General features: G+C 50.2%; 1 protein-coding gene across 6 annotated transcripts in view; it reads left to right on the plus strand.

The window, feature by feature from the left end:
• Positions 1–17426, plus strand: part of PTPRE (protein tyrosine phosphatase receptor type E) — a 179687-nt gene that overhangs the window by 155091 nt on the left and 7170 nt on the right. For all 6 annotated transcript variants that reach the window (XM_055353693.1, XM_055353694.1, XM_019035356.4 and 3 more), the window contains 11 exons: positions 456–492; positions 1902–1999; positions 4894–5013; positions 6862–7025; positions 8432–8567; positions 9041–9190; positions 9548–9641; positions 10879–10955; positions 12075–12209; positions 15352–15477; positions 16366–16532. In XM_055353693.1, the coding sequence (XP_055209668.1) occupies positions 456–492; positions 1902–1999; positions 4894–5013; positions 6862–7025; positions 8432–8567; positions 9041–9190; positions 9548–9641; positions 10879–10955; positions 12075–12209; positions 15352–15477; positions 16366–16532 (1304 nt within the window). The remainder of the gene's footprint in view (positions 1–455; positions 493–1901; positions 2000–4893; positions 5014–6861; positions 7026–8431; positions 8568–9040; positions 9191–9547; positions 9642–10878; positions 10956–12074; positions 12210–15351; positions 15478–16365; positions 16533–17426) is intronic.

Here is a 17426-nt window from a genome sequence, read left to right on the forward strand (position 1 = left end):
ATGTTCACTACAGCATTATGTATATTCCTGACCAAATAGAACAGGGAGCATGGGTAGTTAAACAGATTGTGGTAAAACCATGTGCAGTGGACTATTAGAACTCCATTTGTATTGATCTTTAAGAGATCATTTAATATCAATAATAAAATTCCCATTAAAAATACAACATATAATAAATTGTACATGTTCACCCAATTAGAGGACAGAAATGTCTGCATGTCTGCTTGTGGGTGAGTCTGGGAAAGGTTTGGCAGAAAAACAGACTAGAGAGGGGACGTATGAAATAGGATTTGTTATTTCTGGTTGCTGGTGAGTTTTCTTTCCTTCTTAACCTTTTCCTGTGTTTTGCAAATTTTCCATGGTGAATATGTATTGCTTTCCTAACAGCAACACCAACAAATCCTTTCAGCAAAGATAATTCTGAAAAAATATAAATCTGATGTTATTTTTTCTAGGGTTACAAAGAGAAGAATAAATTCATAGCAGCTCAAGGTAAGCTTTTTATTAATTTCTCAGCGTATTTTTGGTAAAATGACGTGAATAGCTCTTATTTCCTTCTCTGTATGCCAACAAGACCAAGGACTTATACTGGATGTGTGTGTGTGTGTTTACACCTAACAGACACGTTAGATATCCATTCACACAACGGATATGTGTAGTCAGAGAAACACACACTTACTTATTCCCACATCTATATGGTGTGAACACAGGGCACGCAGTGGCCCCGGCTGCCATTCCAGCATGTTAATACTTGCATCAGATAACCTTGAATTTCTCTCAGCCGGCTGAGCCCTACATGGCCCCCAAGTTTGGGCAGGGGTTAGTGGGGTGAATAGCTTTTCAGATCAAGGCCATAACTAAGAATATACTTCAGCTGTGAAAACGTGTCCTTCACCTTGCACAGGTGTTTTGGGTGGCAATTAGTAAGCTGGCACTGTGTGCTACCTTGTGTGTTGAGTACTGAATCCAGCATCACTCCATTCCACCAGAGGTTGTCATCTGCAGGACCTGGTGTGCGTGCGGTTAGATATCAGTGGAGCTGAAACCAGATTCCTCAGACTTCCTCACTCTTAGGCCAGGAGTCTTTAGGGCAATGAGCTCTGAAATTCAGCGTACATCAAAATCACCTGGGAAGTTGTTACAAATGCAGAATCTCTAAGAAAAAAGGACACACATGTGCACACGCAGAGGCCATCAGGAATGTGCCCAGCTGGAAACCTCAGGAAACCTGACGATCCTGGCTGAAGCAGATGAAAGCATGTGTTTCTCTCTTGCCAGCAGACACCCACAGGGAGCCAGTCCACGGCAGGACAGCAGCAGGGCCAGGGGCTTCCTTATCTCCCAGCCCATCCCCCTCAGCACGTAGCGCTTAGCTCGGGGCTGCAAAATAGCCGCAGCTCAGACAGGAAGTGGATAGGGGCAGAGGACTTTCTCCTAGTGACACTTTGTCTGTTGTTCACATCCCCCTCCCGAGGGACTTTAGCTCATATCGTATTGGACAGCACCATGCTGAGAGTAAGATTTTGACAAAGAGGAGGGGATTGGGAATGCAGGGTGAGGCTGGCCAGTCTCTGCCTCTCGCAAGGCTTTCACCAGCTCTCCCACACTTGGCTGTAGACCCAACCCTCATCTGAACCCTGCTTCTTACCTGTGAACGTCATAACTCAACCTGGGCCCAATTATCTTGCCCACTGAGGAGTTCCTAGCTGGAGTGGGTGAGTCGCAGGACAGGCAGCCCCTGCCGGTTCCGGAACGCTTCAGGTCATGACGTGTGTGTCCCCAACAAGCCTGAGAAGGGAGTGAACAGCTGTCCAGGGGCCAACGGCCAGGGTGCCGGGGCTGGGACCCCAAAGGGACTTCCCTTCATGCCTTTTGACTTCGAAATTGTCCTCTACACACAGGCCCCAAACAGGAAACGGTTAACGACTTCTGGAGAATGGTCTGGGAGCAAAAGTCTGCCACCATCGTCATGTTAACAAACTTGAAAGAAAGGAAAGAGGTGAGTTCCAGGCATCTGGCCCCGGTATCACTTCCTTTCAGCTGCTGCTGCCGGGCTGGGGATGTTCTTACCACTTCCTTTTCCTACTTCCCTCCCTTCCTCCCACTATCACTGCAGAAAAAAACCCAAACACATGCAGTGGCTTACAGCATTTTCCTCACGAAACAAATCCCCTGTGTCCCCAGCATCTCACTGTTATCTAATCTGTGATAACACAATGACACAAGAGTTTCCTTTTTTTTCCCAAGTGAGAGTGGCCCCTGGCTGGCCCCATGGCTCTGCCTGCCTGATGAGAGACATGAATCTTAGAAGTTAGAGTTTTAGGATGTTGAGCATGTCATACGGCAGAGCTCAGACTAGAAATGAACATGATTTCGCGCTTATTATCCAGACCAGAGAAATGCTTTTGGAAAACGTGGTATATTGAAGAAATGTTGATTTGTCATCCGAATATATTTAATTAGCTGTTTCTAATTCAAAAAAGGATGCATGTACGTTATAAGAATTTGAATCATTGACAAAGAAGAAAAGTTGAACTGATTCGTTTCCTAATGTAACAAGTACTCATTAGCATCTGCTGTGCTGGGCCAGCTCTGTCCCAGGTGCAAGGAATAGGGGCTCAAATTCAGGGCTGAGAAGTGGGGGCTGTGGGGAGCCTGGGTGCGGGGGTGGGGTTGAGTGACAGGCAGGGAGCCATGCCATAGGCAGTGAGCTCACTCTCCAGAATGAAAGAAGAACTGGGAGCCTGAGGGACACTTGCCACAGGTGGGGCGAAGTTAGGAGGCTGTGCTTCTGGCATGTTCTGGCATGAAGGCCCGGTTCAGTGGGAGCCGTGTGTCCTGCCCGGCCCTGCTCAGGGCCTACTGTGTCCTGAGCTCCTCAGTCATCTGCTGGCCTGGCCCCAGCAGTTCCCAGGCATTGTAGCGAGGACTGTGGGGAAGGGCTGCCATTTTTAGATGGGAGTACCAGGCCTTGGGGAGCTCAGCTGGGGAAGAAGATGGGTGGCAGGAGCCCACAGGAAGGGCAGGCTGGGAGGTGCTCTGGTCCCCACAGTGCCAGCTTACTAATTGCCACCCAAAACACAGGAAGCAGCCTCCAGCCACCGTTTCTGGTCAGGAATAGGATGGAGGCTTTCATTCTGCTCTGGGGGGAGCTGAAACAGGGCTGTGGAGGGCCACCCCTTTGCCCTTGCAAATCTTGCCCTTGTCATGCTTTGTCATGGGGAAGAGTGAGAGAGGGAAGCAGGGGATTCCCAGCCCAGGACTCTTCACTCTGCCTGCGCTGTAGCGGCCATGGAGGAGGACACCCACGCGAGGGGAAAGGAGGCTGACCCTTCACCAGGAGCCTCAGGGTCCCCCGTGACCCGCGGCCCATAGGGACCAGTCTTCCTGGGGCTGGTGCTCCAAGCATGAGACCAGCACAGAAGCAGTGGGGCTCAAGGACGCCCTCACTTCCCTCTTTCAGTCATTCTGCTGAAAGTGTCACTGGCATTTTCTCTCCATCTTCCTCCACAGCCTCCTACTGGATTTTTCCACTCCTGTGACTCAGTGCTGGGCTGCTGCCGCGTCCTCATTCTCACCAATTCAGATGAAATCATTTCTCAATAGAGTTCCCTTTTTCTTAATTGCTCACACTTCTGTTGTGGTTTCCTTGGCTTCCACATCCTGGGCTCTGCATTGCAAAACACAGCTGCCCTGGCATCTCATGATCGGGTGGGAGGGAGGCAGAGGGAGGGGGTATAAAACCAGCCACCAACACTGAGCCCTTGAGAGGCTGAGACACGTTCTCAGTTCCTACCAGAGAGCCTTCAAGGTGAGAAGCTCAGGAGGGACCCCAGGGCTCCCCATAGGGCCAAGACTCACCCAAACCGGGACATGTAGGCATTTGCAATTCCCCTGGGCTGCATCAGAGATGGCCTGTGACCCGCAGCCCCACAGCCCTGCCCGGAGCCAGGTATAAGGAGGGCGAAGTTGTCGGTAGCCGTCATCACACAATGATGCTGCTCTCTACTAAATACCAGATGCTGTTTGTTTCATAAGACTGTTAATCCTGGAGGCTTGACCACAAGCTGTGCTGCTCAGGGGCCATTCCCTGGATACACTCTCTGACTATTGGCAGGCTTGTTCCATTCCAGAGATGTTTCTCTGGCAGATGAAGTAGATCTTTTCCCCCTTGAGGTGGGTCCTCATTCACTCGCGAAGTGATGGAGGACACCACCGGGCAGGTGCTGCGGGCGGTGCTGCAAAATGAAAGGGCTCCTGGAACGTGTATTTTGGGTCATTCTTGCTTCAGAGGTCGGGAAGGTAAAGAAATGGGCCTGTCTGTAGCAATGCACCCTCTTCTGCAGACTCCACGGCAGCCTCGTCCCTGCTAGAGAAAAATGAAGATCATTAGCCCAGTCATAGGTTCATCACTCTTGAACGGCAGACTGGCAGTGGTGCAAATTAACTTTGTCCTTAGTGAACTGAGCAGGACAAACACAAATTGCTGAATCCAGTGGGAAATGTCTGGGGGGAGCACCGTCCTTGCCCTCTGGCCTGAGGGTCATTTGGAGTTAGGTGCCCAGCTCTGAAGGCTACAGGCTCAGCATAACTGGTTGATGGTCAGTTAATAAAATGTATGGGATTCGCGAATGAATGAAGAAATGAGACATTGTTGCTGTCTACATCAGAAAGCCTTGGGGCATCCTAGTCATAGTGTCAAGGCTGCTGTTCACCAGTTATGCAGCCTCAGTTTCCCCATTCAAGAGGTCGACACACGTGAACTTGTTTCTCAGCTGTGGGAGCTGTGTGACTCCAGCTGGTGTGTGTGAGGCCTTCTGTAGTTGGGTGGGGGGATGTCATGATGCATTGCACCCACAGATCTGTTTGCTTCTATTAAATTGTTCCGTGCAGGAAAAGTGCCATCAGTACTGGCCCGACCAAGGCTGCTGGACCTATGGAAACATCCGGGTGTGCGTGGAGGACTGCGTGGTTTTGGTCGACTACACCATCCGGAAGTTCTGCATACAGCCAGTAAGCATCTCTAGTTGCTGCCCTTCCAGAAAGATCATTTTCAGAGAGCATCATGCCCAGAGTTAACACCCTTCTGCATTTTTGAAGTGCTTTGCTCCCAGCCCAGCACTGTCGCAGCCCTGGCTGAGAGGGTGCAGTGGCCAGGCTGTGATAGGCAGACATGCAAGAGGGCCAAGACACCAGAGGCCGGTGCACAAGGGTCTGCAGGCAGTGCTGGGGGCTCCTAATTCCTAGTGACTCCTCTGGGCCTCTCCAGGAGGAAGACCAGTCATTGGAGGGGCCTGGGGGTGAGGTCCTCCCTCAGTAGCACAGTGACATTTCACACACTGACTGGGAGGTGGGGTTTTTTTCTAACACTTTCCGAATTCTGTCTGAAATCTCGTTATTTTCCACACTTGGGTTCTGCTAGTTCCACCACCCCAAAAGGTTTAAGAGAGAGATCAGTAAAAATATGTATATGCAAAGCAGATGAAATCAAGATATAGAAGAAAGTTTAAAACCATAGAGAAAAGACAGAAGACCATTTTGTCAGGATTTAAAGATAGAGTGATTGGCATAATTAGGTCACAAAATAAGTGTCTGAGGTTCCAAGAAGCCACAGCAAAAAAGGAAAAGGATGAGCTGATTATTCTTATCCTATCCCCTGCTCGCATCTCTCCCAGAAATGTGCACACAGGCGCACATAGGCACCCACATGCACACGCACACACATACTCCCACACACAGGCACACACATGCACACACACCCACACACAGGCACACACATGTACACATACTCACACAAGGCACGCACATGCACACACACACGCACACAGCTGTACAAATGCATGCACGTTCACACATTCACACATGTGCACACACATACACCCCCACTCACATGCACACACGCACACATTCACGCATGTGCACACACATACACCCACACATTCACATGCACACACATGCACACATACACACATGCACACATGCGCACATGCACCCACACACGCACACAGATGCACACATGCACATTCACACGTGCACACACATACAACCACACACGCACATTCACACACATCCACACACATTCACACACGCACACGTGCACACATGCACACACATTCACACGTACACACATACACTCACACATACATGCACATGGGTGCACACATGCACACACATACACCCACACACGTGCACACACACATGCATACATGTGCACACACATTCACACGTGTGCACACACATTCACCCACACATACATGTGCACACGTGCACACACATGCATACATGTGCACACACATGCACACATATCTACTTCCAAATACACTGTATATCACCTTCCATGATCTGGGCAAGTGAATTAAACTCATGGGCTCTGGGTCCGAAAGCTGAGAGAGGCTCTGAGGGCAGGTCTGGGAGACTCCAAAGAGCAGGCCGACTGCATCATCTGTCCTCCCAAATGTAAGACAGCTTTGCACAAGGAAGGATGTGCTGTTGGTGATTACTCAGCACCACAGGCCTGAGGTGGGACTGTCCAGGCAAGATGGGCCGTGGCCGCCCTGCTTGCATGGGGGTCTGTGAGCACACAGACCAACTTTGGGGATGTGTCTGGCTGCTTGGGCCCTGCCTGACCTGGGCATAGACGGTTGCTGCAGGCCCTGTTCTGTGGCCCCAAAAGCAGCACATGTTCAGAGTCGGCAGGGGTAAGGTCCAGGCTGTCTGGCTCGGGCAGGCCCTCTGTGGATGGGCCCCTCCCCTATGCAGCCCCAGCACAGGGGAGCCCACGGCAGCCTCCTCAGAATGAGATGCTGGGGGAGCAAGGGGAGGATTGTTTCACCCACTCTTGTCTCCCTGCGTCCCCCGCAGCAGCTCCCCGATGGCTGCAAAGCCCCCAGGCTGGTCTCACAGCTGCACTTCACCAGCTGGCCCGACTTCGGAGTGCCTTTTACCCCCATTGGGATGCTGAAGTTCCTCAAGAAAGTAAAGATGCTCAACCCCGTGCACGCTGGGCCCATCGTGGTCCACTGTAGGTACGCTGTGGGGGCCACGGTGCGGGACTCTCAAGGGCAGGCCACAGTGGGAGGACTCACCCTCATGGGCAATGCCAGGGGACCAATATCAGGGTGGGCAGAGGTTTGGGCAGGGCTGATGTGAACACAAATGTCAGTGACTGAGCCAGGCCCCAAGAACCCTACAGGAGAATGTTCAGAGAGCCCCCTCTTCATCCCAGTCGATAAAACCCACCAAAGCCAGGAGGCTCCGGTTGATGGTGGGAATGGAGTTCTGGGCAGGTCTGCTTGGCCGCCCTCACCTCTCCCCGGGAATCCCAAGTCACCTCTGGGAACCAAGATGGAAACCAGGGAAAGCCCCCTGGTTTCTACAGGAAGCCCCCCAACAACACACAAGTCGTTGTGGAAGAGCACACCATGCTCAGACGGGCCCCCACAGCAGAGTCTTCCAGACCACGCTGTCCTGAAGACCAGGGTCCGAGGACCAGGCTGCTCCTCGCCAGCTGCCACTTCAGCCTCGGTTTCCTCACCTGTGATGGGAAGGACAGCCTCGGCGGAGCCTGTGACTGGCATCGGGGTGGGCTTTGCACAACATGAAGAATTACTCAAATGTGCAGCCAAGGCCACCCCACAACCCCCTGTCCACAGAGAGCCCCACTTGTTCCTGGCAGTGCTTGGCCTCACCAGGGTATCACTTTGATTAGATACTAAGTTTCCATCTGTTACAGACAGGTTCATTCTGAGTATCACAGCACTGCCAGGGACAAAAGCCACCTGCACGCAGTGATGCAGGCGCTCTGCACCTGTCATGCAGGTGTTCAGGAGAAGCCGTCCAGGAACCCCCGAAGAACGGGCTTTCCCCAAGTCTGAGCAACACTCCCTTGCTGGGGCCAAGCAGAGGCTGGACCCCACCCCACCCACCTTCCAGTGTAGCTCATACTGGGAGGAATTTGCAGGGTCAGATAACAGTAATCTGACAGATGCCACCTCACTTAATGCCCCGAATCAGATGACTTGGTTTGCCCAGTTTGACAGAGAGGGAGGCTGGATACCAGAGCTGTTGCATAGCTAATCTGAGGTCCCTCTGCTCCCAGAGGGGCAGATCTAGGATGCCAATCACACATATAAGAAGAAGACACTGTTTGGTAAGTGAGAAAAATTCTCCGCACAGCCTAATCCGAGGCTTACTGCACCAGCTGTTAATGTGCCTCTTAGTAGAGTGTCGGTGGCTATCAGAGGACCGGCCTGAGATCACTTTACTGAGACCACAGCTCCCTCTGGTGGCCGCACTGTGGCTTTGCTCCTAATTAACCAAAAAAAAAAAAAAGTTGCATCCAGTGACCTGGGTGCGCAGGCCCCTTTGGGGCCTTTCATTTACTTCGGGAGGAGTGTGACTCACGACGCAGCATCTTTCTCTTTCCCCAAAGCGCGGGCGTGGGCCGGACGGGCACCTTCATTGTGATCGATGCCATGATGGCCATGATGCACGCGGAGCAGAAGGTGGATGTGTTTGAATTTGTGTCTCGAATCCGTAATCAGCGCCCTCAGATGGTTCAAACGGATGTGAGTCATGCCTTCCTCTTGCCCTGGTCTAGCTTCCCAAAGCAAACCCGATGCCTTCCCCACACAGGTGTGCAGGGCCCTAGCTCTGATGGGCATGTGGCAACCCGCCTGGGCCTGGCCTGGCTTCCCTCCCCATAGCCTTCCCTGCCCACGCGTGGGACCTCGGGGACTCCCTCGTCCTCATCTTTCCCTCATATCCTCATGTGAGATGGGGCAATCCTACTCCCCCAAACAGTGCATGTACACAGTGCGTGGTATGCTCACCAATGTGAGGCTCTGCTGCTACCGTTCTCCTTACTCAAGGGCATAAATGGTCATTATCTGTGGCCGGTACTCTGACTCTTGCCCCACACCTCCTTGTGTTGGCAAAAAGAGAAAAAGAAGAGAGCCGCCCCCTTTGGTCTGCCAAGCTCCACGTGGGCCAAGACTGCAGGGCAGAGTTGAGGGTGTGGGCACCCCTGGCCTCTCTGCAGATGCAGTACACGTTCATCTACCAAGCCTTACTCGAGTACTACCTCTACGGGGACACAGAGCTGGACGTGTCCTCCCTGGAGAAGCACCTGCAGACCATGCACGGCACCACCACCCACTTCGACAAGATCGGGCTGGAGGAGGAGTTCAGGGTGAGTACAGCTGACCCTGCTCTCCATCCTGGTGTAAGCAGCCAAGGGCACGAGGAAAACAGGTGACCATTTAAAGGAAGCCTCTTTCAATCACTTGCCCCTTAACTGACCTCAGAAAAAGCAGGGGCAATACCTGAGCCATGATTTACAAGGGAAGAAGGATCAGGTGGCTTTCAGAGCCTCATAGCAGCCCTGCTGGGCACACATTTCTATTTCCCAATGCTAAGGAGGCTTCCTGGGTTGGAGAGTGGTTTCCTTTGAGCAGGCGTCCTTGCCAGCAGCGCTAGTCCTCGGCTGAGCAATGTGCTCAGGAGTGTCAGAGGTTTAACTGTGTCATTATATCCTTCTCTGCTGCAGAAATTGACAAATGTCCGGATCATGAAGGAGAACATGAGGACGGGCAACTTGCCGGCAAACATGAAGAAGGCCAGGGTCATCCAGATCATCCCGTGTAAGGCACCCGTGGCGTGGCTTGGGCAGGGCTGGGGCGGGGCTGGTGCCGGAGGCTTTCATCCTGGAGAAGCCATTGACCGCTTACCCCTGTGCACCAGGGTCAAAAGCAGGGTGTCCTCTGGCCTCAGGCTAAGGGCTCCTGTGTGCTGTATCAAATGTCAGGTAGAAAAGACACCTGTGAAGCACCAGCTGACCCAGACAGTCCTGCATGGGTCTCAGGCAAGCTGCTTGGGATATGAGCTTGCAGGTGCGGGAGGGCAGCCGAGGCTGGATTTCAGGGGAGGGCTTCACAGAAGCTGGAGATTTGCGGCAGGCACGACTTGGGATTCCTTGTCTCATTCCTTGTCTCCCCAAGCCTGGGCAGAGGCCCGCCTCCCCCTTACACAGAGGGGCCTGAGCCACCCAGCCGAGGCCATGCAGGTGAACTCAGCTGAGACCACCTAGGAAAAGGCTGTGGCCTTGAGGAGGACAAGAAATGGGCCCAGGGTAGAGTCAGGACACTGGTCTGCCACCCAGGTCATGGGAGAGGGAAGGAGGACCTGGCAGGTGTGGGAGGAGTGGAGGCAAAGCTGGCAAGAAGACAGGGCCACACGCAGTAGGCAGGGGAGTGGGAATCGGGAGGCTCACCAAGTGGGAAAAAGAGAAACTTGAGAAACCCGGCCCAAAAGCAGACTCCACAGGGATCCGAGGAACTAGGGAGGGAGGTGGGAGATGCCCCGCTTGGGAGGAGGGTGTGCCTCGTTATAGACGTGTCCTCGACAGAGTCACAGGTCAACAAACACCATCTGGAAACAGCTGTGAGCAGGTCTGCTGCAGCAGGGTCTCCCCGAGCACTGCAGGCGAGTAGAGCTCCCCGGGGCCCTGGCATCTTCAGACTCTGGCACCTGGTTTTCTGGGGCCCCGGTGTCCTGCTGGCCACCCTAGATTGCTTGCCTGACCACATTCCATTTACTCCTTCAGCGCAATATTTTTAGTGCTTGTATTTTGGTATGTATTATATCGATTCCTGAAAAATGAAAATGATAATTGGGTTGTTTTCAGAGTTTTCCTTCAAAAAGAAAAGTGCCCCTGAGCCACTTTAATTATCGTCTCTCATAACGTAAACTTTCCAAAGAGTTGGCATTACCTAGTGATTTTATTAATAGGATCTATATTTTGCAAGCTTGTAGCAATGGATTAAAGTTAGCAAGGTGGGACCCTTTTTGTAATAACTAAAGGAAGATAATGCTTTGCAGATGACTTCAACCGAGTGATCCTTTCCATGAAAAGGGGTCAAGAATACACAGACTACATCAACGCATCCTTCATAGACGTACGTTTGCTGGCCTGGGTTGTGTTTATGCAGATGTGTTTCCTTCACACGTGACCACAGACTTGATTAGCTTGCTTTCACAATGAGAAAGAATTGACATGTTTCCAGAAACTCAACCATTTCTGTTAGCAGAATTACTTGCTTAAAAAAAAAAGTGGCAAGGCACGATGGCTCACACCTGTAATCCCAACACTTTGGGAAGCTAAGGCGGGCAGATCACTTGGGGTCAGGAGTTTGAAACTAGCCTGGCCAATATGGCAAAACCCGTCTCTACTAAAAATACAAAAATTAGCTGGGCGTGATGGCAGGTGCCTGTAATCCCAGCTACTCGGGAAGCTGAGGCAGGAGAATTGCTTGAATCCGGGAGGCTGAGGTTGCAGTGAGCTGAGATTACACCACTGTACTCCAGCCTGGGCAACAGAGCGAGAGCGAGAGACCCCCTCTCAAAAAAAAAAAAAAAAAAAAAGTGGACTTTGGAAATAGAAGGACATAGACTCGCTGCTAAGTGATTGGCTCTTTTTTCATTCTGCTTTTAATATATAGTTATTTTTCTTTTACATATCTGTTACACACCAATTATATATCCACTGCCTCTGTGCTCTTTCTCTTGTGTGATTTCTGCAATGTGTACCCACGTGGACAATACAATTATGTGTTCAGGGCACACAGAGGCTGTCTTCATGCACAGTGGAGTTCGCAGAAGAAGGGCAAAAGGGGGAATGGCAGCCAAGTGTGTGTTCATATTGCCATTTGCAGATGAGAAAATTGTACCAGAATCCGGTGGGCTCCATGCTGATCTAGCTGAAACACACAGAAACATGTTAGAATCTAAGCCACCAGGTGCTGTTCAGGTGGCCACAGGCAACTACCCGTTCATAATACCCATTTGTTGATGACCTCAGGGGCTGACGGTGGCCGTTATGGTTTCAGATAAGCGAGCTTCTTGACCTGCTTGTCAGGTGTGTGCCTGAGTGCTTGTGCCAACTGGGGTCTGGTGCAGACCGTGGAGGATGAGAGAGTTTTCCTCATTAGGCCTTAGGCTGTCCTAAACTTAGGGAGCAGGTAATGGAGCCAGGATGGAAGGAAGTCAGACTCTAACCTCTGCGCCTCCATTTGAAGGGCTACCGACAGAAGGACTATTTCATCGCCACCCAGGGGCCACTGGCACACACGGTTGAGGACTTCTGGAGGATGATCTGGGAATGGAAATCCCACACTATTGTGATGCTGACAGAGGTGCAGGAGAGAGAGCAGGTGAGGAGTGCCGCCCAGCCGGGTCCCTCCAGGGGCAGCCTGTGCACCTGAGGCACTGTCCCCGTTCATTACAAATGTCCCACCAGCCATCGCTGCAAACACATGGGTGAGACCAAGCCAGGACCACTAGGGAAGGAGAGAGATTGGAAATGAAAAAGGTTTCATTTCACCCTTTCCCTTTTTGGGAGTGAGGTTTAACCATAGCTACCCACTGCCCTTTATCCTTAGCCTACATGTTATTTAACCTGCCCTGAAATTCTGCCATTTGGTATTGGCCAAGATCATAACCTGTTGAAGAAAAAGACATTTATTGACTTTTTTCAAGACATGAAGACAACAGTAAACCCAAGGTTTACCAACAATGTACATCTATCTGGGTTCTCCCCCAAGACATAACTACTGCTGTGTATTTGTGTTTTTATTTCTTTGCTCTAAAAAGGAACAGCTTTATTGTGATATAATTCACCTATAATTCATGCAATTCATCTTTTTAAAGGGTACAATTCAGTGAATTGTAGTATATTCACAAAGTTGTGCAACCATCACCACTATCTAATTTGTGATCATTTTCATCAACCCAAAAGGAAACCTCGTACCATTAACAGTCACTCCCCATTCCTTCCTTCCCCTAACCCCTGGCAACCACTAATCTGCTTCCTGACTATGGGTTTGTCTATTCTGGACATTATTATAAATGGAATCATACAGTATGTGGTCTTCCGTGATTGGGTTCTTTCACTTAGCATCATGCTTTCAAGGTTCATCTATGTTGTAGCATGAATCAGTAAATCATTCTTTTTTACTGGCAAATAGTATTCGCTTGTGTGGATATACTACATTCTGCATATCCATTCATCAGTTGATGGACATTTAGGTTGTTTCCACTTTGGAACTATTATAAATAATGCTGCTTGGCTGGGTGCGGTTGCTCACACCTGTAATCCCAGCCCTTTGGGAGTCCAAGGCGGGCAGATCACCTGAGGTCAGGAGTTCATGGCCAGCCTGGCCAACGTGGCGAAACCCCGTCTCTACTAAAAATACAAAAATTAGCTGGGCATGGTGGCAGGAACCTGCAATGCCAGCTACTTGGGAGGCTGAGGCAGGGAGAATCGCTTGAACCTGGGAGGCAGAAGTTGCATTGAGCTGAGATCGCGCCATTGCACTCCAGCCTGGGAGACAGAACAAGACTCCGTCTCAAAAAAAAAAAAAAAAAAGTTTCTTGAACATTCAGGTAGTAGTTTTTGTATGGACATGCTTTTTCACTTCCCTTGGGTATACGCCTAGGAGTGTATATACTAGGAGCAGAATTGCTACGTCACGTCATAACTCTATGTCATAAACTTACTGTTTAACATTTTTGAGGACCTGCCAGACTGTTTTCCTCAGTAGCTGCCCCATTTTACATTCCTACCAGCAATATATAAGGTTCTAATTTCTCCACATGCTCACCAACATTGTCGTTGTCTTTTTGATTAAAGCCATCCTAGTGGATATGTTCTTTGCTTTTTTAAAACGTCTTTTAAAATCACATCTGTTTATGCCTACAGAGACTGTTGTTTAGTTTTACTTGTGTTTGAACTTTATAGAAAGAGCATCATTACAGCATGTTGTCTTCTGAGACTTGCTTCTTCCACTCAAAATTGTGCTTTTGATATTCCTTGTTGATGCTTATGCTGTGGTTCATTCGTCATCATTATTTCATTATATTCCACAGCACAAACTATATCCTGCATTAGCTCAGGTATTCCTTCTCCTGTCATGGGCACTTGAGTTGGTTTCATTTCGTTGTTTTACAAACAGTGCTACCTGTACATTCTTTTTTTAAAACTTTAAGTTCTGGAGACAAGTGCAGAATGTATAGTTTTGTTACATAGGTATACATGTGCATGGTAGTTTGCTGCACCTGTCAACCCATCATCTAGGTTTTAAGCCCTGTATGCATTAGCTATTTGTCCTAATGCTCTCCCTCCCCTCATCCTCCACCCCCCAACTGGCCCCAGTGTGTGTTGTTCCCCTCCCTGTGTCCTTGTGTTCTCCCTACCTGTATATTCTTGTACATGTCTTATGCTACACTAGGACTAAGATGTATCAAAGAGCCAAAATGCTTCATTGAAGAGTATGTGAAAGTTTGAATTTGCAAGATAATTCCTAATTGCTTTCCAAAGTGGACATCAACAATGTATAAGAGATATCATTCATCTACATACCTAGTATGGTATTCTCAAGGTGTCCTAATTATTGTTAATTGAAAATTAACAAAATATCGTTCATTGTGTAATTATTGTGTAAATATTATCTTTTTGTGGGTCTGATTTGCGTCATTCTGATTCCTACAAGGTCGACCCCATCACTTCATATATTTGTGGATGACATATTTCCTCTTGTGTCAAATGCCTGTTCCTGCCTTTCACTGATTTTTCTATGGGGTTGTTTGTCCTTTCTTATTGATTTATAGGAGCTCTTTACATAATCTTGATACTAATTCTTTATTGGTTTTATGTATTGCAAACATCTTATTGCAATCCGTGGCCTGTCTTTTCACTCTTTTAATGATGATCATTGATGAAGAGAAGTGAATGTTACTGTAATCCAGTGTTTCAAATTGTTGCATCATGATTGGTTAGCTGTTTGGGCTCTTGTCTAGTAATCCTTGTGTACCTCAAAGTGAAAAGATATTTCTTCTTCCAAGAGTTTCACAGTTTTGTTTTTTACCTTAAACCTTAATCCATCTGGGTGTATTTTTATTAAGGTTCAAGGCCACGACACGTGGAAGTGCAGGGTGTACACTGCCCAGTTCTAGGAAGAGCTGGGGGCACTCACATCAACCCTGGTAGGGAATGAGTCAGGGATCCAATTTCATTTTCCCCAGGTAGGAAACCAATTTTTCCAGCCCCATTTATTGAAGAATCTCTCCTTTCTGCCATATGTTAAGGTTTCATATATATATGTGTCTGTTTCTAGACTCTGTTCTGTTCCCTGGGTCAACAAGCATTAATAGGCATTTATATTCATATTCATATGTTTTTTTTTTGGTCAGATGAAATACATTAACTGGTTTGAGAACAATTCTGCGTTATAAACTCAAAATCGCCAGCAGCAAATTATTTATTACAAGACTTACATTTTTATTTTATCCCGTAAGGATAAATGCTACCAGTATTGGCCAACCGAGGGCTCAGTTACTCATGGAGAAATAACGATTGAGATAAAGAATGATACCCTTTCAGAAGCCATCAGTATACGAGACTTTCTGGTCACTCTCAATCAGGTATTGTTGAAGTAGCTCTTTAAACGCTTGTGAATTTAGTGAACCACGCCCTCCCTCTGGGTTCTGCTTGTCATTGAACCAGAATGTGGCCCTGCACCTGTCCTGTTCCTTCACCTAGTCCCGTTGGCTATGAGTGGCCAATGGGTTTCAGAGACAGTGGCAGGCCTCCTGTACAATTCCCATCTCCCTGGCCGCCTACTTCCCATTTATCTCTCAGGAGAATTATATTAGCCATTAGCTGGGGGAGGAAGAACAAAGGGGACTAATGAAGCCACAGGGGCCTCTCTGGGGCCCTCCTCCAGGTGCCTTCTCAGAGCCCCCCAACTGTCCCCATTTCCACTGGGTCCTTGGTTCTGCTCATCCTCTCTCCTTGGCAAAGAATGAGAACTCAGGGTCAGCCGTAGGTAGGATGACTCACTTGTACACAGGACTTGATGCTGAGCTCCAAACAGTCAGTATCACATAATGCACCTGCCACTGTCTCCTCTATGCCAGCCACAGAGCCACCCCAGCCACCAGACTCAGATGCTGCTCATTTGAGCTCTGAAGGGAAATACAGGGCCCTGGTTTCTTGAGAAAGTGATTCCCTTCTCTCCAGCAGAGCTGCCAAGGATCCCGTAGGGGTTGGGCGGTCCTCACAGGGATCCAGGGGATGTCCTCTGGATGGCTCGCTCCCCCTTGCAGAAGGAAGCACAGCCAGCCACCTGCCTTCTTCTTTAGGGCAAGCAGGTTTCAGCCTTCTCCTTCAGGCTGCCTCAGTGGGGACGCTGGCAGCACAGAAGGCTCAGGGAGGGCTCCCAGCCTTGGCGAATCCCTGAGAGGGCAGATGGGGCTGGGGCCTGTTCCCCGGCAGGCAGGTGGTGCTGAGACCCCCTCTCCTCCCTGCAGCCCCAGGCCCGCCAGGAGGAGCAGGTCCGAGTAGTGCGCCAGTTTCACTTCCACGGCTGGCCTGAGATCGGGATTCCCGCCGAGGGCAAAGGCATGATTGACCTCATCGCAGCCGTGCAGAAGCAGCAGCAGCAGACAGGCAACCACCCCATCACCGTGCACTGCAGGTGAGCCCCCAGCCCGAAGCCCTCCAGGTGGGGTGGACACAGGCTGCACGCCCCCAGTACCCGCAGCTGTGGGCAGCAGAGCCTGGTCGCTGCCCCTGGCCATGGTATTCCCTAGAGTCTCCTCTCTACCTCTCCTTACACACATGCACACACAACTTCACTTAAGTACATACACGTCATCGTATCATACATAAGATGCATATGTGTCATCTTAACATAAATGCAGAATGCACTTCAGAGGGAGGAGTTGGGAAACCACTCAAACACACATTTCCATGTGCTTTTGAAGTCATCAAAAAATTGCCAGGCAGGGCTCGGAGGAACACACTCCTGGACTTCAAGTTCCTGGGTGGGTTTTGAGAGACTGCCTGACTGGGCTGCTGTGCCTGCACCCACCCTCTCCCATGGGCTGGGATCCCTGGCCATATGAGGAGTCCCAACTGGGATTGTAGCCACGCTGGTCCTGCAGCCTCAGCCTGGCTCCCAAGTCAGGCCCAAAGGCAGAGGGACACCCTGGGCACGTGGGGCACTGCTTAGTCCGCAGGTGAAGGCGTGAAACACAGCACGCCCAGGGGCAGATACGCAAATCTGGTCAAGCCCACGGGCCACCCACTTGCCTGCCTTCTGTGCCTCTGTAGTTCTGATCCTGCTGCACACTTCTGCTGGCAGGGACCTCGACACCCGGCAAGGTTCTTCCAAGCAGGAGCTTGGGGTGTTTCTGTCCTTGGGTGGTGCCAATGTGCTCCTGAAACTGCAGTTCCATGGCTTGTCTCACACTGGTGGCGCCCACTCTTCGTGACTGCCTTTCACCCTCACCCACTGTCCCACCCCTTATAGCTGGCAGAGCTCTCTCCCTGCCTGGACCCCGCCGGGGTGCACTCCTGGCCTGGCCAG

Source organism: Gorilla gorilla, chromosome 8 (assembly GCF_029281585.2).
Source record: "Gorilla gorilla gorilla isolate KB3781 chromosome 8, NHGRI_mGorGor1-v2.1_pri, whole genome shotgun sequence".
Classification (NCBI taxonomy): Eukaryota; Metazoa; Chordata; class Mammalia; order Primates; family Hominidae; genus Gorilla; species Gorilla gorilla.